Raw genomic sequence first — 23,042 nt, forward strand, 5'->3', positions numbered from 1 at the left:
TTAACTGTTCAGTTTTCTGATAATATAATTCACATATTACAATGTGGCAATAAATGAAATGTAACAACAACAACATTAATAATTATAATAATACCAACGGAGTTGTTTTTTTGTTTAAGCCTCTGTGATGTGAAAATGTCAGTATTTGTCCCTCACCTGTTCTCCAGATTGAGAGATTCCCAGTTTAGCGTTCCGCAGGACCTCCGCTAGTCCAGCTCCTCCAGAGCTCTGGGGGGCAGTGTGACGCAACAGGTTCAGGGCTCGTTCTGGTAGTTTGGTTGGCTGGGCACATGACTGTTGCCATGATGACAGCTTTTGAGACAACAGCTCTCTCACCTAGCAAGCAAAATTAGTTTCTTGTAATGTCAAATTCAATACACCGTGAATTTTCTTTTTTTTTTAAGTTAAAATAAAAGTTAAAAAATAATAAATCATTTTGCTGAAGCAATTATGACATTTTGGGTGCTTCTACAAGTCTTTGAACTCTTTTATCATGCTTCATGGGACTTACGAGCAAGTTTACTGTGACTGAAAAGCCAAACATATGGAGCTGGTTATGGTTATGCAAAAATCAAAATGGATTATAGTAAAATAGTTTTGAGGTCATAACATAGTATTGTGCAAGGAATCACACAAAAATAGGACAATCTCTATTTGTGTGAAAACTAAAAAGACATAACAGTTGTTGGTGTTTAACTGACTAGTGTTTATTTTTTTACTAAAAATAGTTTACTAGTTTACTAAACTAAACTAGAAACTAGGGGTGTCAACAATAATCGATTCGGCGATGCATCGCGATGCGGGGCATGAACGATTCAGCATCGATGCGGCAAAGTGCCATAATCGATTATGTGCAATTCCCCTTTATTCCACAAGGTGGCAATGTCTGATACCCAATGATGAAGTGACGTTTCACTCATAGTTACCTCTGACAGAAAACGAAACAATAATTATAATCAGCAAAACTTGAAATGGGTTAGTGATTTACTTCAGAGAGCAAGTACTAAACACAATCATATGTTAGTGTCACTGTCTCTTGATGATGGATGTGGTCAAGAAGCTGTCAGTGATCAAAATATTGATTTTGAAGACATTGAAAATAAGTTTGGAGAATATGCTCGAGATCGCGAATATGACGCAGATGCTGAATCTACTGGTAAACTCTGACGAGGACAGATGATGATGGTATTAAACATCTGCTCAAACTGAATCCTTCCAAGCTCCAAAAGGGAACGAAATAGGTTTTATTTTATTCTTCTGTAGCTGTTACTCTAAAATCAGGAGTTTTATATATTATCACGACAGGTAGAGCTCTATCCATGTTAAATATAGATCTGGGTCGCTAACGACCTGAATATGTAAGAATGTTTGGTGAAACAGTCATGCATTTATGGGTTAATTGCATTTTATTTAATTTTATTTTATTACATTTTATTTTATTTAATAACTTTTATGTCAAAGATACAGGAGACACATAGCAGCCAATACAATCTGTTGTTTAATATCTGCTTGTATCGCCTCATGACTGATGAAAAATTTGCTTTGTGTGCAGTAGAATTTTGATGCATCACAATGCATCGTAGAATCGAATTGAATCGAATCGTTACCTGGTGAATCGTAATCGAATCGAATCGTGAAGGCAGAGCCAATGCACACCCCTACTAGAAACGGTAGTGAATTATAGATTTTTGGATCATTTTTGTTTTTGGAGTTTTGCAAAAATGTAGGAAGAGGCACATTTTTTTCAAGGGAGCCTGTTATGTTTGCTAGTTCTCTACAGCATGAGTTAGTTGGTTAAAGGGATAGTTCACTTTAAAATGAAAATTCTGTCATCCTTTCCTCACCCTGAAGTTGTTTCAAACCTGCATGAATTTCTTTCTTCAGCTAAACACAAGGGAAGATATTTTGAAGAATGTCCGTAACCAAACAGTTAACTGGAACCATTGACTTCCATAGTATTTTTTTTTCCTACTATGGAAGTCAATGGCTCCAGTTAACGGTTTGGTTACTGACATTCTTCAAAATATCTTCCCTTGTGTTCAGCTGAAGAAAGAAATTCATGCAGGTTTAAAACAACTTCAGGGTGAGTAAAGGATGACAGAATTTTCATTTTAAAGTGAACTATCCCATTAAATCCTCATTGTTGGCTTGTATCTGTAGTGTTACCTTGCAGTGGTAGTTGACGAGGATCTTGGTGACTGAACATTGACGGTCCACCAGAAAACAATAGCGTCGTCTTTCTTCTGTCAGAGCAGAGCGGTAACCGACGGCAACTAAAGAGTCCAACTCTCCCTGCCGGCGACTCATCAGCTCCACATACTGTTGCAGAGAGAGACTTACATTAATTCACCTTTAAATACAATATGCCAAATGTACGCCAAGACTGGCATCTAAAGCAAACAACGTAAGTTCAGACTCCTTAAAGCAGGTGTTCACAATCTTTTTTGTCAGCGGAACCCTTTTAGATATAAATATATAGACCTATACTTCCTGAAATTGTAAGTGAATTGTTCAATAATTTAACAACACATTTGCATGTTCATGGTTATCTTCACATTAAATTCACACTGATAACAATAATGATAATGAACAATGATGTTGATGATTATTATTTAACTTATTATAAAAATGAAGACAAATATATATTACTGCTGTAAATTATTGTACTGTAAAATAAAATAAAATGAACAGATTATTTATAATAAAATTAATTATAATAAAAATGTATAGTTATAATACTAATATTAATGTCTAAAATTCTTCACTTTCAAACATTCAAACCCTTGAGCTTGTACCATTTCAAAACTTTAAAGGAACACGCCGACTTTTTTGGGACTTTAGCTTATTCACCGTATATCACAGAGTTAGATAAGTCCATACATATCATTCTCATCTCCGTGCATCCCATCATATTGATTCATGATTCGGGTCGCCAGTGTCACGTGATTTCAGCAGTTTGGCAGTTTGACAGGCGATCCGAATCTTGAATCAATACACTGATTCATAACAGTTTTAATCTTTTTTTGAGGATTGAAAACAAACCAGTAAGAGAAGACAATGCTGAATAAAGTCGTAGCTTTTGTTATTTTTTGACCAAAATGTATTTTCGATGCTTCAAGAGATTCTAATGAACTAACTGATGCCACATATGGACTACTTTGATGATGTTTTTATTCCCTTTCTGGACATGGACAGTATAGTGTGCATACACTTTCATGAAGGAACAGATAAATGGTAAATGGACTGCATTTATATAGCGCTTTTATCCAAAGCGCTTTACATTTTTGCCTCACATTCACCCATTCATACACCGACGGCGATGTCAGCCATGTAAGGCGCCATCCACCTCGTCGGGAGCAGCTGGGGTTAGGTGTCTTGCTCATGGACACTTCGACACTTGGTCAGGTGGAACCGGGGATTGAACCACCAACCTTCTGGTTTGTAGACAACCTACATGAACCACTGAGCCACTGCCGCCCCAGAAATAAGTTCTCGGACTAAATATAAAATATCTTAAACTGTGTTCTGAAGATGAACAGAGGTCTTACGGGTGTGGAACAACATTAGGGTGAGTCATTAATGTCAAACATTTCATTTTTTGGGTGAACTAACCCTTTAAACTCGCAGCGCATGTAGAGATTGAGTTTGCTGCATTTACTGTGAACTGAGATGCTGTCAGACACTGGAAACACTGGATCACAAGCTGCTCATGCTTCGCTTTTAAACAAGCAGTACCGATCAGGCTATACAGTTATTAATTAAACCACCGCCTTCGATTTGATAATCACACTAAGCTATACTGTGATTATCAAACAGCCACATTTATTTTATTTAATGTTAAATTCAATATAATTATGTAAAATAAATATTAGCTTGTGATTAGCTCACAAACTGTTTGGGAAACCCCGTCTTAAAGAACTAGTTCAGCCAAAAAGGAAAATTCTGTCACCATCATGTTGTTCCAAACGGGAAATGTTCATCTTTATAATATCTCTGTCATTCTCTAAAGCATTTTCCTTTCCTCATTTTTTTAAACTGTGGTCCTGTTTTATATCATAATTTCCCCTCTTTCGTTCCTTTGTTTTTTCTCTGTCCCAGTGTTCCTTTTTTTCTGGCCCCAAATCAGCTGTTCCGGATATCTGCTTAATCTTAAAGTAAATGATTTTCTGACTCAAAAACATGCTTAGAGTAATGCTTCTGATAGGCCTATGCAAACAAAGATAGACATACTCCTGAAAAAACACGCGCTGGAGGATACACATGCTTAAATAAACAAACACTTGTTCACACACGGATAAAAAGTCTTCCACTCACAAATCAGCTTTAATATGTAGGACACTGGCCCACACAAATGGCCCTCACTGAACTCAATTGGTCATTATGAGTCATACAAACTACAAATGACTGGCAGTACATGACATTCTACACTAAGCCTTCAGTAATGAACACAGCAAGTCAAAGAACTGGCAAGCAACACAATTACTCAGTTCTTTAGCAGGCGCTTTAATCCAAAGTGACTTACTGTTCATTTATTGCAGTGCCAATCACTCTGAAGTGAATGTGGCTTAAGAGCTTTGCTTGACGGGGATTGTGACCAAGTGGAATCAACATTACAAAATATTTTAATAATTAAATAATCCCTATTTTAAAAAATACAAATAAAAATAAAACATTTTGCATGACAAACCATATGTCAGGGTGGTTCAAATGACATGTAGGAAGCCATTTTGTTGTCATGTGACAATAAAACCATAAAACAGGAACTTACTTCTACTACACTATTAAAGTATGTACACTTTTTGTGAAGAAAAAGTAAATACTTTTGGATGTATAGCACAAGAGGCAAACTATGGGACAACATACCACATCACAATTACTCTCTGTTGCATAGTTGTGTGCATTCTGTCACTGTAAACCGGCCTGTCAATCATCATGTGACAGTTAGCATCCTCACATACACACTCTACATTTCAATTTATACTAATAAAACAATTATTTCTACCGTATTGGGGAGAAAACAAGTAGAACGTTGATCAGATAGTTGTGGGTTTTTAATGCTGAGAACTCTAATGCTAATGCTAATGCCGTTAATAGTGGCCAAATGTAATGTATCTGTTTTGCTATTGTGCTGTATCTTAAAGGTGCACTATGCAGCTTTTGTCCACTGGAGGGCGCCTATGCAAAATAAATGCGTAGTTTGATGACGCAAAGTGTGAGCGCAGCATCTTGGGAGATGTGGTCTTCTCATCACAGCCGGTGAAAATTGGACTCGGGCAGAAATCACGTTCATGCATGCGGTTATTAACGTTACTGTAGTCTAAAGCAGAGCAGGACCGAGTGTTATGGACCTGAGCAAAGCTGCTGGAGCGATTGTTAAACAAATACCCGCCTTGTGAATACCGGGACTTTTATTATGACGGGACGGGACTCCTGGACAGATCCGCTCTTCCGGTTATGATTTTGAGGTAATGGAGCTCTGTTTATCATATTAGATACATTTAAGTGTGTTTTAAACGATGTTATGACGTTACTCCGTGCGTTCAGTTGTTCACACTGCTAAGAGTAAAGCGCTCCTGCCAAATAAAAGCCGAAACTGAGGGTAACGCAGATATGACGCAATTGACAGGCGACTCTCTCAAATGCAATGCTGCAACGTCCCTGTCCTTAGTTAAAATAGCAATTTTCTCACAATTTACAAATAGTTGGAAACATCTGGGATATTGTAGGTACTCAAATGAACAAAATATATGACACTGGCCTAGTGGTTTTTGGATATTTTACTGCAAAAATACTACATAGTGCACCTTTAATTGAAGCTCATAATGTTGTTGCAAATGGATTTTAACACAGATAACATTATTTTTTTTACTTTTTCCTGGTTAGATATTGATTACTAATAACTCAAACCTTATTCTGGGCTACTCTGCTTTATTGTTGGTCTTATGCACATCCACCATGGTTGTAGTTCTTTTTATTTGAGTTTGTAGTTCTGAACCTAATTCTTCTCAAAAGTGCAATGGGTTGTGAGCAATACTAGCCTGAATTAGACCAATAGTAGACCATCCATTTTGGCATATTCCTTACAACATACTATGATTTCATATCATATTTAATACATCAGGCTTTTATGACTCATATAGTATGATATAATAAGAATTTTGAGCTCATACTTGAGAAGGGAAAAATACCTAAATTGTATTCAGGCCCAAAATAAGCAAACATATTTGGTGCATTTGCTAATATTTATATGGCCAAAAAGTAAGATGAAATCTAATAGCTTGTAATTTAAATCAATGAGATCTGTATAACAGTATTGCAGATACTTACATAAAATGCAAAAAAGTATCATTTGTCAATCTGTATCTCCCAATAATATTAGTAAGACGATATTTAAATGCTTAGTTTTACGATCAAAGCTCTGTAGTTTAAAACATATAATGCAGTGCAGCACAATGACGACTGAGAGATGAACAAATAAATGTTCCTCAAAAGCCTGATGATCATATTTAATACTCACATTTGAAAAGGATTTGTGCTTCCATCCAGTAAGTGTTCATCATGAAATATTACTAGCAATATAAAATTATTCATACATTTACTTTATGAAAATAAGTAAAAATTTCACAGAAAAAAACAAACACGAGAACCACAAGCTGAAGGTGGAAGTTTTTACAATTATAAAGGCCTTTCACTTGCTAAAAAAGTATAAACTATCAATTAGACAACAAGTTTTTGATCATGTTTATAATTTAGGGGCCTTAGAAATTTGCAAATCATATATGATGCCCATAGGGTTAAAAAAATCTCTTTTCATCATCATCATCATCATCATCATCATCATCATCATCATCATCATCATCATCATCATCATCATCATCATCATCCTCATGTCACTGACTCCTTAACTCACCTTTGCAACAACCATTATACCAACAAACACAGTCCAGCTAATAAACATGCTAGTTAGTTTGAGTTTCAGTTCATATATTTTTAGCTTGTGCTCAATGCATACTGGTCAAAGTCTCAAGATTTGCATATGTCGTGTCATATGTGTAAAAGCAGTGAATCATAAGCAAGGTACCTGCATCTCTCTGTCTCCATACTTGTTGGGATGGCGACTAGCTTGACTTTTCCTCCGCAGCTTTTTGAGCTGTGATTGGCAGCGCTCAATAGACTCCACCTTTGACTTCCTCTCACTCTGGTACTTCTTCAGCGTTGCCTGGGAAAAGTTTTCATACGGTATATCATGTTTCTACAAAAGTGTACGGTTCAGGAGGAGGAGTTCATTTACATATAATCATTTTTTAACGAGTTACTGAAGCTACTCAAAGAGTTTACTGGAGCCACTTTATATTAAGAGTCTTTCAGGGCTTTTGCACTGGATAGTTCTAGGAGCTAACAACCAGGGTGTTTCCCCGAGAACTAAAGGTTCCCCTAGGGCTATTTTCCTGATTGTATTCGCGCTGCCAGTATGTGCACTATGCAACTTTCCGTCCACTGGAGGGCGCCTATTCAAAACAAATGTGTAGTTTAATGACGCAAAGAGCGCAGCATCTTGGGACATGTGGTCTTTACCTCACAGCCGGTGGAAAATAGGACTCGGGCAGAAATCACGTTCATGCATGCAGTTATTAACGTTACGGTATTGTAAAGCAGAGCAGGACCGAGTGCTGTGGAGCTGAGCACGGCTGCTGGAGCGATTGTTAAACAAATACCCGCCTCGCTAATACCGGGACTTTTATTATTACGGGACGGGACACAGTCGCCGGGGCGCCTGCACTGATCAGCTCTTCCGGTTATGATTTTGAGGTTTTGAGCTCTGTTCATCATATTAGATACATTTAAGTGTTTTGAAAATGATCTTATGACGTTACTCCGAGCGTTCACTTGTTCACACTGCTAAGAGTAAAGCTCTCCTGCCAAATAAAACCCGAAACTGAGGGTAACGCAGATACGACGCAATTGACAGGCGACTTGCTCAAACGCTATGCTGACACGTCCCAGGTCATTGGTTAAAATAGCAATTTTCTCACAATTTACAAAAAGTTGGAAACATCTGGGATATTGTAGGTACTCAACTGAACAAAATAACACCGGCCTAGTGGTTTTTGGATATTTTACTGCAAAAATACTACATAGTGCACCTTTAAATCACAAAGTCACCCTAACTAGACAGTAGGAACACTGAAGTGACGAAAGCCGCACTTGTTGAAGTGACTTTTATTTTTACGGCGATGAGAACGCCAGAGCCTGAGCCCACAGCTTTCACATTCTCCTATCTTCATTAGTTTATGATCTGTTTAACAGTCCTGTCTAATATGTTGTAAGATAGAACTGTTATACAAAGAAAGTAGTCAGTATATAAAGAGTATTAGTGTTTGCCGTATGGTTGATGCCCAATGTCGCTAGTTAACAGAAATAATCATGTTTCTCTTGGTCCCCTCAAAGTTGCGCGGATTTTCTCTTTCAGTGTAAAGGTTGAGAGGTCCGTCTATCACTGTTGTCCATTATTCATTATTCAGTTTGTGGACTAAATATATAGACTATAATCTGTGTGTAGACGTCTTTTTAAAAATGGTTGCTGGTGTTTCCTGTACGTTTCGGCCAATCAGCATACACTTACGTCACTTGGTAGTTCCTATAGTGCTGGGTTAGACCTGAAGCAGGAGCTAAAATTGTCCCCCCAAAAGGAGTTCCTCGAACTAAAAGCGTTCCTAGCTCCTGCGTACATGTCAAAATCTGGGCACTTACACCAAAAGTTCTAGCAACTATGAAAATGTTCATCCAGTGCGAAAGCCCCTTTTAACTGCTATGTACCAACATTTAAATGAATAATTTTTAAATTTGTACTTATATTTAAAAATTCCTGCATGTAATTACAGCTGTAATAAATGTCTGTAATTCTATTTGTTGACCTTCCCTTACCCCTTAATTAATCTACCCTTAAACCTACCCATACCACCAAACCTTTCCCTATAGCAGCAAAAGCGTTTGCATTACAATATGAACACAGAAAGTGTGTCTAACATATTTTATGTAAGTACATACAGTTCTAGTTAAATGCTTGGTTTCACAGACAGGGCTTAGATTAAGCCAGGATTAGGCCTTAGTTCAATTGGGATATTTAAGTAGTCTTTATATATGTGCCTTAGAACAAAAACATTACTCACCTGATCTTGAAACAAAACAATGGCACTGACATATTTTTTTAAGATATATAAGTGCAAGTTGCTTCTAGTTAAATTAGCTCAAACATGCATTTTAGTCTGGCACCAGGTTAAGCCTTGTCTGTGAAAACGAGCAGAAAGACATAATATTTAGTGTGAAATTTTAATATGTAATTTAGTTAAACAGTAATTTATACTCACGGTGAGATATTTGATGTCTAACTCCAGTTTCTGCTCCAGCTGAGACAGCAGCTCTGAATGAAACAGCTTCAGCTGCAGACAGACAGAAAATGCAGCATTAAGTCAAATACAGTGATTATAGAAGCAGACTCGTCTTGAGGAAGATTAATGATTAAGCTTCTAAACATTGCACTAAACTAAAACGCAGACATCTAAAGCAGGTTTTAGCCGTGCGTTTCTATTGGCACATTAACATTTTCTCTTATTTCCTATTTGTTTTGTAATGACTATCATTCCTTTTTGCACTCTGATGTTTTGTCTCACACTCGAAAAACTAAAGGTTCTTTATTGGCACGATGGTTCTTGTTTACCATCAATGGGATCTTCCCATTGCACAGAGGTTCTTTATAGTAGAAAAAGGTGCTTCAGATTATTAAAATGTTCTTCACACACAAGGAAAAACATGGTTCTTTAAAGAAATGTTCACTGAAAGGTTCTTTAGGGCAGTGTTTCTCAACTGGTAGGTTGCGGAGACCATTTTAAATGGGTCGCGGAGTGTGTAATCAGCGAAACAATTCAACAACAAAAATAAGACTTTTAATGCGTGGAAGCTGTTGACCCTTCTGCAAAGACTTTGCTCTTCTGTCAGACAGAACGTGATTTTCCGTTCCACTGCTCTAATTTTCCCTTGTTTCTGTGGTGAACAGCACATTCCAGGGTCCAGTTTATGGCCGGGCGTCCCTCTTTTACTGCAACAGTGGAGAAAGGTTTGCAACATTTTGATTGGATCTTGGTGGACTAGAACAAACAAATGTCCAACACGATAAGATAAGGATGCTAGGACTGCCAGGCACCTCCAGCATGGAAAGAACAGGACTTCTCATTGGTCAGCAGCCAGTTTCTGCCCTAATCCCTAAGGTTTAAGCCAACCATCATAAAAATTCTTTAGGACTTTTTGGATGCAAGAGCAGGGCTGAAATAAAAGGAGGCCACAATGATCCATCCGAATCCATTCATAACTATGTTTGGAAACCTTAAAGGAACTACAGTGAGGAAAATAAGTATTTGAGCACCCTGCTGTTTTAAGTTCTCCCACTTGGAAATCATGGACGGGTCTGAAATTATCATCGTAGGTGCATGTCCACTGTGAGAGACATAATCAAAAAAATAAAATCCAGAAATCACAATATATGTTTTTTTTAACTATTTATTTGTATGATACCGCTGCAAATAAGTATTTGAACACCTGTCTATCTTGACCCTCAAATACCTGTTAGTCTGCCTTTAAAATGTCCGCCTCCACTCCATTTATTATACTAAATTAGATGCACCTGTTTGAGGTCATTAGCTGCATAAAGACACCTGTTCACCCCATACAATCAGTAAGAATCCCACTACTAACATGGCCAAGACCAAAAAGCTGTCCAAAGACACTAGAGACAAAATTGTACACCTCCACTCCAGCTTGGTGAAAAAGGTCCACTGTTGGAGCAATCATTACAAAATGGAAGAATCTAAACATGACTGTCAATCTCCCTCGGAATGGGGCTCCATGCAAGATCTCACCTCGTGGGGTCTCAATGATCCTAAGAAAGGTGAGAAATCAGCCCAGAACTACACGGGAGGGGCTGGCCAATGACCTGAAAACAGCTGGGACCACCGTTTCCAAGGTTACTGTTGGTATTACACTAAGACGTCATGGTTTGAAATCATGCATGGCACAGAAGTTTCCCCTGCTTAAACCAGCACATGTCCAGACCCGTCTTAAGTTTGCCAGTGACCATTTGGATGATCCAAAGGAGTCGTGGGACAAAGTAATGTGGTCAGATGAGACCAAAATATAACTTTTTGGTCATAATTCCACTAAATATGTTTGAAGGAAGAAGAGTACCATCCCAAGAACACCATCCCTACTGTGAAGCATGGGGGTGGTAGCATCATGCTTTGGGGGTGTTTTTCTGCACATGGGACAGGGCGACTGCACTGTATTAAGGAGAGGATGACCGGGGCCATGTATTGCAAGATTTTGGGGAACAACCTCCTTCCCTCAGTTAGAGCATTGAAGATGGGTCGAAGCTGGGTCTTCCAACATGACAATGACCAGAAGCACACAGCCAGGATAACCAAGGAGTGGCTCTGTAAGAAGCAGGGAGGGGGAGAGGGGATAGTGATTGTAGTACCAGTTTTGGCCACAACTGATGTAAACTACACAGTTTTCGTACTTATTCAGAGAAATAAGTATTCTCTGTGACAGCTATTTATAATGCAACATCTTACACAAATTCAGCTGTTAATGTACAAATGGATAAATGCATGACAGTTCAATCTTTTACCATCTTGTGTGGACTCGTTTGGACTACAGACTTGTTTGTTTAGAATATTGCCAAAGGTATTGTGGTGGTGGTTTGGGAAGTGAGTTCTAACTGTGCTTTATACAGATGAGTTCCACAGGGGAAAGAAGGGTCTGATGCCAGCAGCCAATCACACCTTTTTCTTCTACTTACCACATCCTCTAGTTGGACCTGGATCTGCCGATGAACCTCTGCCATCTGGAATAACGTGTCACCTGAATCAGTAGGAATTAAGAGAAGATGTGTCAAAAACTTTGCGCACAATAAGAAAAATCGAAGAACGATATCTGTATCAAGAAATGTATCATCAAACATACTATCATATGCAACCTGATCAACCTGACTACATTAAGGTCACATTAGCATAATTTTAAGGCAAGGGTTACTTCAGCGATTAGTATATGGCTTTCTATCAGTAGAAACCCTGGAGTATATTCGAATGATCATGCCCTCCACCCCTCAAATTAATTCCTATTAAAAGTTAAAGGGGGGGTGAAACACTCAGTTTCAGTCAGTGTCATGTCAATCTTGAGTACCTATAGAGTAGCATTGCATCCTGCATATCTCAGAAAAGTCTTTATTTTTTTTATAATTATATAAGAAAGATGCGCTGTTCCGAGTCTTTCCGAAAAAAGCCGAGCGGGTGGGGGCTTGTCGTGTGAGCGGAGCTAAATAATGACATGTGCAGCAGCGCGCTGCAGTGAGGAAAGTGAGTCGCTCTGTGAGGAAAGTGATTCGCTCTGTGAGGAAAGTGATTCGCTCAGTGAGGAAAGTGATTCGCCCGCCGCGTGAGGAAAGTGATTCGCTCTGTGAGGAAAGTGATTCGCTCAGTGAGGAAAGTGATTCGCTCAGTGAGGAAAGTGATTCGCCCGCCGCGTGAGGAAAGTGAGTCGCTCTGTGAGGAAAGTGATTCGCTCTGTGAGGAAAGTGATTCGCTCAGTGAGGAAAGTGATTCGCCCGCCGCGTGAGGAAAGTGATTCGCTCTGTGAGGAAAGTGATTCGCTCAGTGAGGAAAGTGATTCGCCCGCCGCGTGAGGAAAGTGAGTCGCTCTGTGAGGAAAGTGATTCGCTCTGTGAGGAAAGTGATTCGCTCAGTGAGGAAAGTGATTCGCCCGCCGCGTGAGGAAAGTGAGTCGCTCTGTGAGGAAAGTGATTCGCTCAGTGAGGAAAGCGATTCGCCTGCCGCGTGAGGAAAGTGAGTCGCTCTGTGAGGAAAGTGATTCGCCCGTCGCGTGAGGAAAGTGCTAATACAGATCGACCGCCGGCCTATCAGTGGGTAAGTCAGTAGCTACTGGTTATATCACCTGTTTAGCATCCTACAAGCCAGCGCTTTGATGGGCGTAGCCTGTTGCTTTCGCTCTCTCCCTCGCTCTCTCTCACACGCTTCCGGTAGAATTGTCCGTAAGGCCCATACAAGGAAATTCCGCCCCCGTTAACGTCAAAGGGGACGCATGATCTCAAAAAACTTGCCGAAACTTATGACTAACCGGAAGTAGTATTTTTGACAAAGAAATACTCCCATCAAACGTCCACCTTAACTTTTGAAACTTTGTCTATGTTTAGTATGGGATTCCAAGTCTTTAACAGTGTAAAAAGATCAGTATGCATGAAACAGCATTTCACCCCCCCTTTAAGCTTTCAAGTTAAGCGCCAGACTGAACAGACGCTGCGAATGTATACGCCAAGAGCGCGGTCGCGTTTACCTCAGCTCTCATCAGGAGAACTCATTCATCGCGATGAATGTAATCTGACTCCTGCAGCGTTTGTGCTGTATAATACTCCCTCAGCAGCTAAATCACGTTATATTGAACAGACACGTTCAGTTTTTAATTGTAGTGTCTGTTCTCTAACTGAACTGATTTTATGAAAATGAACGCGGTGGGAAAGTGATCAGTGATTCAGTAGTAGTGGCTTGGTGAGTGGCCTCATAGGGCAGCAAAGCATTCTGGGAGTTGTTGCCTTTCATCCCCATGAGACAAAAATACATTTTCTGTCTTTTCTCAGTATAGAAAGCACAAAATTAAAAAATAATTTCACATTTCTACTACATTAATGACCCAGTTTAAATACAGATTCATCTTCCCAGCGCTGAAGTACCGCTTTAAGGGGATAGTTCACTCAAAAATAAAGTTGTTCGAAGTTTCTTTGTTTTGTGGAACTTAGAAAAAGATATGTTGAAGAATGTGGGTATAACCGAACATTTCGTGTCCCCATTGACTGCCAAAGTTTTTTTTTTTTTTCATACTATGAAAGTCAATGGAAACCATTAACTGTTTGGTTACCAACATTCTTCAAAATATCTTCTTTTGTGTTCAGCAGAAGAAAAAAATTCATACAGGTTAGAAACAAATTGAGACAAACTGTTGTAATGTAACAACTTCACACCATGTGATGAGAACAAACTAAATTGCACTGAATGAAAACACTATTGCCTTCTGTAGAGATGCTTATAGCTTATAACTTTGCTCTATTATCAAACTAAACTGAATGAACACTGAACTGACTTGAGCTGAATAATGACACCATTATCTTCAGTAGAGCTGCTTTATAGTTGAGTTGAGTTCACTTCATAACTTTGCAACACTGCCAATGAACTAAATTGAATGAACTTTAAACTAAACTGAATTCTGATACTATTGTCTTTTTAGGGCTGCATTACAGCAGAAATTGTATTTGTTTCATAAGCCATGTTTCCATCGCAGGAACTTTCCCCAGGAACTAGGGACTTTGGGGTGGTGCTCTGTGTGTTCAGACCGCAGAGACTGGGGTCTAAAGAAGTTCCAGGTAAAAATGTCCCCCTCAAAACGGCCCTGCTTGTGAGGTAGTACTTTTTTAACGTTCTTGAAATTTCTTAGGGGGTGGAACTTGGGTGCTGAACATGCTTATTGGTTGAGTTCACGCAGCATTTTATTTCAAATATAACTACATTGTTTTAAGTTCATTACAGGAAATGAAAGCCTAAAAACAAATGACTGCAGCAGAAGAACCTAAAAATTCCTACATAAAAAAAAAAACTAAATTTCAACCTAAAAGTCAGTGGTGTTGTGCAGTAAGAGTCGTTTGCTATTTGAATCAACAATGAAGTTTGAAAACAAGGTTCAGGCTTTATTAAGTGTATTTGCAGAAGACAAAATCCAGTGGGCTATGGAAAGCTGAGTGCAGTCCTACTGCACCGTAGGATGCAGTTCCAGGTAATTTCGGTGGAAACAGGGCTATAATTGAAGAACCTTGCTAAATTATTTGCTAATTACTGTAAAGCTGCTTTGAAACAACCATGCAGTCTTGTACATTTTTTTACAGAGATTTATCATATAGCAGATATGTTCACTAGTGCCTGATTTAGATGAGTTATGCTCATAAACAGCATGTTTTTTTTCTTTTCAGAACTGAGTAAAGATGGCAGGGGTCGGTCGTGTATCTCTAGAAAAACATATATATAACATATAACAGGTATACTGGACCTTCTTAGACTCGGCCAATCAAAACATTTTCATATGTGCCTGAATTTGCATAAACTGTAGAATCATAAAAAATGAAGGTTCTGTATTGGCATCAATGGTTCCATAAAGAACCTTTAACATCCACAGAACCTTTCCATTCCACAAAAGGTTCTTTAGATTGCTAAAATGTTAATTTAAGAACTGATCACTGAAAGGTTGTTTGTGGACCCAAAGATGTTTTCAAGAAAACATTTGTAAGGACAGATTTGAAGAGAACAATTCCTTCCTTTAGGGGACGTGATACTCGTTTAATTGTCTGACATCCATTCTTGAGTTTCATTGGAGGTGAACATTTGTGGCATGTTTTGTTGTTGGTTCCAGTGGGCCGAGCTGTGGATGTTGGCCTTCTTTATCCCCTACTGAGCAACTGTGTGTGTGAAGCTTGGCATCTCTCCTTCACTGCCTTTCTCCCACCCTCTCATCCACCCCCGCTGTTTTCAGCAGTACAATGAGATCATGTGGTGTTGTTAATCTTTCAACAAAGGCCTCTCTCTCTTTTGCCCCTCTCTCGCTTTCTCTTAGTTTCTTCATCTCCATTTTATTGTACAGGCTTGCCTCTTCATTTTCTTCTGCTGCAGTCATTTGTTTCTACGCTTTCGTTTCCTGTAAAGCCTGATGTACCATGAACTTAAAACAATGTAGTTATATTTACTTACATATTCACAATCGGTTCTCACCACTAACTTAGCTCTGCCGGACATGTCCCTCCAGAAAAAGATCTGAATAGCCCTGATCTTAAAAGGTTACTAAAGTTAAATAAAACTAGAAAGAAAAAACATTTTGTTACTTGAAATAAAATCAATGTTATTTGAAATAAAATAAAATATAAAAATCCATTATCTATACAACATTTCTCACTTTGACTATGTGTGCACTATGTAATATTTTTGCAGTAAAATATCCAAAAACCACTAGGCCAGTGTTATATATTTTGTTCAGTTGAGTACTTACAATATGTTTCCAACTATTTGTAAATTGTGAGAAAATTACTATTTTAACCAAAGTCCGGGACGTGTCAGCATACCATTTGAAGGAGTCGCCTGTCAATTGCGTCCTATCTGCGTTACCCTCGGTTTTATTTGGCAGAAGCGCTTTTCTCTTAGCAGTGTGAACATGTCACAGCAGCACCGAGCGAACGCACAGAGTAACGTCATAACATCATTTTAAACACACTTAAATGTATCTAATATGATAAAATGAGATGCATCACCTCATACAAATGACCGGAAAAGCGGAAATAGTGCAATTATTAGGGAAACGTTACATAGTGCACCTTTGATGTACTAAAATGTAAATACATTTTTTATAACTATATAGACATATTTAGTGTCTATATATACTTAGTTATTATAAAATTAGATTTAGGTCATATAACATAATATTCCTATACCATAATTAAAATATTGCAGCACTACTTCCTCTTGAAACAAACAACAGTCTTAATAGAAGCTTGTTTCTGACTACAAACCTCGCTCCTGAAGGCCACAGTCCCAAACACCTGCCTTTAAGTTAAAGTGATCCCTAATACATAGTCTGTTTCCGAAATCACCACCTTTTCCCTTAAATAGGGCACTGTTTGAGGGGACAGCTATTTGTAAATTGTAGTGGTGTCCAAAAACTATAGTTATCGAGTGCATTCATTGAATTCCTGTTCATCCATTTTCCAAAACCGCCGGTCAAGCTGTTATATTATACAGGTGGGTACAGTATAACATCATACAGGTATACATTCCTTGTTAATTGATTATTGTATTCTTTAATTAGGGTTTAAACATGCTATTTTCCACAACAGAGTTCAAGATAAATCTTCTCATTACTACTGGAGCTGCCAGTTTGCTACGTTTCAAATGATTATTAAACAGCAAGCACAAACTATGCAAAAGTGGCAGCCCGTCCGGCGTACTCTGTGTCCGAATTTACTCACTCATTTTCATCCACTCCTTCAAGAGGACTTTATTAGTGGAGTGATGTAGTGAATTAGTGAATGAGGGTATAGGGGGCATTTCTGGACACAACCCTTGAGCTGGTCCAGGTGTGTTCAATTAGAGTTGGAGCAAATGTCTGCTGGACAGTGGCCCTCCAGAAGCTGCGTTTGCCACCCCTGGACTACAGACTCCAATCATCACCACCTCAAAAAATCCCTCATTACAACCACTAAAAGCTCTCTGTTAGGCTACATACCTTTATCAAAAACACATAGTAACATAAAATCTAACGTAATATCTTCCCATTCATTCACACACAAAACATGCTGCGAGTTGACAATCATCTGCATAATCTCTTGAAATTATAAAGTACAAATACTTTAACTCTTTCCCCACCATTGACAGAATTTTCTGTCATTTAAGAGACAACACTTCTTAGCCATTGACAGAAATGTACTGCTTTCAGTGTTTTACTGTTACATGGTAGGGTATTGTAGGGTATGGTATTACATATCTTCTGAAAGAGTACAGAATCTCTTGAGAAAACACAGACGAAGAAGAACCATAAACGAGCGATATCATGGCTATGAAAACTGGAAAATGCTGCCTTAGGAGGATGCATTCCAAGGTAGGAAGGCATCAAGGCATGAACGAATCTGTTAGCTTCCTGTTTCCTGTGAGACCTTCATCTGATGTATTTTTGAAGGCAGCATAGATGTATCCTTCACTGTCTTTGATATCCCACAATCCTATGCATTCCAATCTGTGACAATGTGAAGGCTGCATCCTCCGGAGGTCGCGTTTGAAGGCTGCATACGTCATCAAGGATGTCTTATTTAAAGGGTTAGTTCACCCAAAAATGATATTGATGTCATTAAGGACTCACCCTAATGTCGTTCCACACCCGTAAGACCTCCGTTCATCTTCAGAACACAGTTTAAGATATTTTAGATTTAGTCCAAAAGCGTATGCAGTCTATGCACACTATAGACCATAGACGATATGCACCTGTCCATGTCCAGGAAGGGAATAAAAACATCATCAAAGTAGTCCATATGAGACATCAGTTAGTTCATTAGAATCTGTTGAAGCATCGAAAATACATTTTGGTCCAAAAATAACAAAAACTACGACTTTATTCAGCATTGTCTTCTCTTCCGCATTTGTTTTCCAACCTCAAATAAAGATTCAAACGGTTATGAATCAGCGTATTGATTCATGATTCGGATCGCCAGTGTCACGTGATTTCAGAAGTTTGGCATGCGATCCGAATCATAAATCAATACGCTGATTCATAACCGTTTGAATCTTTATTTGAGGATTGAAAACAAACCCGGAAGAGAAGACAATGCTGAATAAAGTATTTCTTTTATTGTATTACGTAGTTTTTGTGATTTTTGAACCAAAATGTATTTTCGATGCTTCAAGTGATTCTTAATAAATTATGTTTTTATTTAACAAGGTTCGGGAGGAGCTCATTCAGATAATTGACACAGGTGGAGAGTACTCAGCTAATCATCAAAAGAGGTGTATATATACACAGCTGTCTTACCTCCATTTTGATGACAGTTTATCAGCATCCCTCCACCACCCCTTCTCCACATTGTGCTCTTTTTAGTTCCAAATCAAGTGTGAACTTGTGAACTAACTGATGTCTCATATGGACTGCTTTGATGATGTTTTTATTCCCTTTCTGGACATGAACAGTATAGTGTGCATACACTTGCATACGCTCTCTAACTAAGGGCGTTTTCACAGCTGAAAGTCCGCACCAAGGTCTGAACCAAAGTTTGTGTTTTGATATATTGTATACATTTGGTTAGTTTTGGTTTGCTTTCACATTGCAGTTATATCAGCGCACCAAAGAACTTTACATGACGTCATCATCTATGTGGGCTGCATCTTAACATTGATTGTTAGTGGACGTGCATCTGACGTCAGTGTGTTGTCAATTCAGTGAGTAACTTTGACAAGAATGAATGAACAGACGCTTCTGAAAAGTCAGAAAATCCGGACCAAACAAGGTAGGTGTGAAAGCACCCTAATATAAAATATCTTAAAATGTGTTCTGATGATGAACGGAGGTCTTACGGGGGTGGAACGACATTAGGGTGAGGAGTTAATGACATTAATTTCATTTTTGGGTGAACTAACCCTTTAAGAAAAGTAACCGTAATAAAATGGACAGTCATTATCGGTGCTTGTTGTCGCTGTTGTCAGTGATAGTGGCTCGTGCACAGATGCACGCTTCAGTCCCTTTTCTATCCAGTGAATTCACAACATAAAATGTCCTGTCCTTGATATACAATCATTTATTGTATCATTTAGCATTTGGTTTTAATGAGTAAAACAACTATACCAGGGCAGATTCAAACCCAAACCTCTGACCCCATAGCCCCTTTCACACTGCACGTCGGACCTGCAATATTCCCGGAACATTGCCGGGTCGCCTTCTGTGTGAAAGCAACCACGTCCCGGGATTAATTACCGAATTCGACCCGGGTCGGGGACCTAGTAATATTGCAGGGTTCGACCCGGGACGAGCGCTGTGTGAACAAAAGCCAAAACTAATGCCGCAACGTGTACGTAGTTATCGCGCGACTCCTAGAGCTTGTTTTTTCAATAATACAACCCTGCAGTGCCAGAAGAGCTCGTCGGTGTTTTAAACGCAGAGAGTGTTCGTATACAAAAGAAACTAAAATTAAACAAACAGAAATGTGTGCAAACTGGACACAAGTCGAGACCACGGAGCTCCTCACTATCCGCGCTGAAGATGAGATCGCTCGCCATTATACGTCACATCTGGATGTCACATGTCAACTCGATCCGGGACTGTTACGGGTTGTATTTCGCTGGCAGTGTGAATGGACCAAATCTAGCGGCCCGGGAACAAATGCCGGGTCGCATTATCCGTGTATTTGCCGGATTCGCAGTGTGAAAGGGGCTCATGTGTCATGAAAAAATGCAGCCGAGGTTATGTTCTTTCTTTTGATATATTGCATTTCAGATATTTATACAACAAAATATTCTGGAGGCCATTAAACTTTTTTGTGAAAAATTATAAAAAACTTCTGGTCCTGGCTGGCAACTTTTTTCAAAACGCTGGCAGGGAAAGAGTTAATTGCATTTATACTGTACTTTTACTTGCAATTACTTACCTAGTTCTTTTGAACCCTGGCTGTCACTAGCCAGTTCTCCTAGTTTGACCAGAGCGTCAAAATATCCTTTAGCTGCTACTGTGACTCCTGTAAAGCAGTCAGAGAGACAGAGAGTGGGACTGTGTACTACAAAATACATGATTGTTGTTTAGCAGGCAAAGTGCCGAGGGCATACATGAAAGTCAACACTGATTTCCTGTGGACTTTTGCCCGTTACAGAAAAAAGAACTATTGAAGTAATGAGGTCTGACCTGTCAGAGCCTTTTCATAGTGTTTCCCCATGGCGACAAAATTCTTCAAACTGGGGTTAAACTGGTCCAGAATGCCCTAAAAATAGAATCAGCAATACATGGAATGAATCAGACACAAACATTTTGACCTGCAAAAAATTATATTACTGAAACAGAAGAATGCAACAAATGGACAAATACCTCTTTTTTGGGCTGAATTGATAAAAATGGTAGCCTAACAATGAGTTCACATCGAAATTAATTGACTGCATTCAAATAAAATATAAATTACTGAATCAAACCAAGTAAATTAGGTTACACCAATGCTGGAAAATCGTCTGTGTAAGTGTCAATTATGGGATCCTCATTTTTGTTCAAAACTAGTTTTTTTAAAACTTTTTGATAAAAATATAATTTATACAAAGATTGGAATATGGATTTAGGATTAATTTAAATATGTTATGGCATTTAAAGTTAAAGATGTCTACCCATTTAAAAACATTTTATTAACGTTCCGATTACATTCCTGAAATTCTCAGAACATTAAAAACTTCTTGCTTTATGAATGTTTTTATCATTTTGCAAGTAGTATGGGAATTTTCGCATGTTCCCTGAACCACCTGAAAGAAAGTAGTAAGTAGTAACGTTTAAAAAACATTAATTAGCAACGAAGGTGAAGCAGAGCTCGTTGACAGATTAAACATTCGCCGTATCCGGTCGGCAAAACTCAGAACACATCTTCCCTTTTTAAGAATGACTTCAGTGCCGTTCTTTGTTCTTTTCTCAGAGAAAAGCTTAACTCCAAGTCTTCCAGAGTCGCGGTCAAAGCTAATTCGAAAGACCGCCGCCGTTCGCCAGTTTCTGTGTTTACTAGAAGCACGCAAACGCAACTCGGCCATCATTATGTTAAGCCCCGCCCACCGAATCTATAAACGATGTGATTGGCCTGACCAGAGTTTGGCGTTTACAGCTCAAAAGTGTATTGAGAGTTCCTAGACGACACTCGCGGCAGATTAGATTTGCTGCCGCTAGGGTGCGTCTAGATTTCTAGGCTACCCACTGCTATGATTGGCTAACATTGTTCTATTTGAAATAGCTAAGTATTACTCTCCCTTTTAGACTTTTACATTATATCTATGGCATTATATTCAGATCGTGGCATGAAAGGTTGCAGTGATGATCACTGTAGCCGATCACAGACACATGTTGAGCATTAAATCAAGCAGTGATCTCATCATTGCAACTCAGTTACTGGACACTAACGAATGCCTTCATCTTCACTAACAGTGCAAACGTGATATATAGTCAAAAGATTCGTTATATGAAACGGAAGTCGCTGATAAATGTGTCACTGATAAACTCTCGCTGTTTGATTGACAGCTGCAGCGTGCACTACTGCAACGATTTCAAAGAGAGCCTTCTTTGGTCAATTTCTTTATAGAATTTAATCACTGTTAAATAACTGATTATTTTCATCCTACTAAGAGAAACAGCGCAAGTTGACGTTTAGTCTCTTGTTTGATTTACTGGCACACAGTAAAGAACATGACTGAACATGAATCACATTTCAGATTAGAAGGCATTCAATTAACACAGTTACTTACATAACTGCCCAGGCAATATTTTGTAATCCTCAACGGCAGGCTCATCGATCACTAGGCCTATGTTACATACACGAATCGATGGGTGGGGCTAAACAGGCAGTGCAGGCAGTGAAGTAGGCGCTGAACATCTTCTCATGATTAACTTTTATATATCAAAGGCTAAATGAAAAGTTAATTTCTCAATTCATGACCCTTTAAATAGCACGTGCACTCGGGCCCAGTGGCGTTCTGGTCTGAAAGCGAGGTGTGTTTAGGCACATTGTTGGTGCTTTGCTATTTTGAGGAACTAAAAACGACTGACCATTGACCAACAAAAACCTGCTCTAAAGTCAATAGTATTTGTGTTATTTAAAGGGTGTGTTAGTAATATGCAACTATAGATGGGTAGAAAACTCGTGCACACTCTGCTTATTACACACACAGGGATGCACAGCAGCCCACAAACATGCCAAATATTACAAATAAAGTGATTAGAATGTAAAAGATTATAATGTGTACATAAAGATAAAAATGCCTTGGCTTTAAAACGCAACTGGCTTTTAAAGGGAATGGGAGATGACACTCTGACTGGTTTATTGCACATTGCAGCTAAAACACACCCATGACTCATTAAAGGGTTAGTTCACTCAAAAATGAAAGTTCAGTCATTAATCACCCTCATGCCGTTGGACACCTGTCAGACCTTCGTTCATCTTCGGAACACAAATGAAGAAATTTCTGTTGAAAGCTGATGGCTGAGAAAGGCTTCAGAAAGGCCTCCATTGGCATTCAGTACATTCCCACTCACAAGACCCATAAAGGCACTAAAGACGTCGTTACAAAGTCCATCTCACTACAGTGGCTGTACAATAATTTTACAATGCGACGAAAATAGTTATTGTGCGCACAAAAATCAAAATAACGACTTTATCCACCATTATTGTTATT

The 23,042-nt window shown here is 38.8% G+C and overlaps 1 protein-coding gene across 3 annotated transcripts in view; it reads right to left on the reverse strand.

Moving 5' to 3' along the window:
- zgc:158689 (uncharacterized protein LOC791177 homolog) overlaps nucleotides 1-23,042 on the reverse strand; it is a 55,659-nt gene that overhangs the window by 16,858 nt on the left and 15,759 nt on the right. For all 3 annotated transcript variants that reach the window (XM_067449271.1, XM_067449270.1, XM_067449272.1), the window contains exons 3-9: nucleotides 20,533-20,608; nucleotides 20,282-20,368; nucleotides 11,852-11,913; nucleotides 9,369-9,440; nucleotides 7,082-7,219; nucleotides 2,167-2,319; nucleotides 157-336 (exon numbers count right to left, since the gene is read on the reverse strand). In XM_067449271.1, the coding sequence (XP_067305372.1) occupies nucleotides 157-336; nucleotides 2,167-2,319; nucleotides 7,082-7,219; nucleotides 9,369-9,440; nucleotides 11,852-11,913; nucleotides 20,282-20,368; nucleotides 20,533-20,608 (768 nt within the window). The remainder of the gene's footprint in view (nucleotides 1-156; nucleotides 337-2,166; nucleotides 2,320-7,081; nucleotides 7,220-9,368; nucleotides 9,441-11,851; nucleotides 11,914-20,281; nucleotides 20,369-20,532; nucleotides 20,609-23,042) is intronic.

This window comes from Pseudorasbora parva, chromosome 7 (genome assembly GCF_024679245.1).
Source record: "Pseudorasbora parva isolate DD20220531a chromosome 7, ASM2467924v1, whole genome shotgun sequence".
NCBI lineage: Eukaryota > Metazoa > Chordata > Actinopteri > Cypriniformes > Gobionidae > Pseudorasbora > Pseudorasbora parva.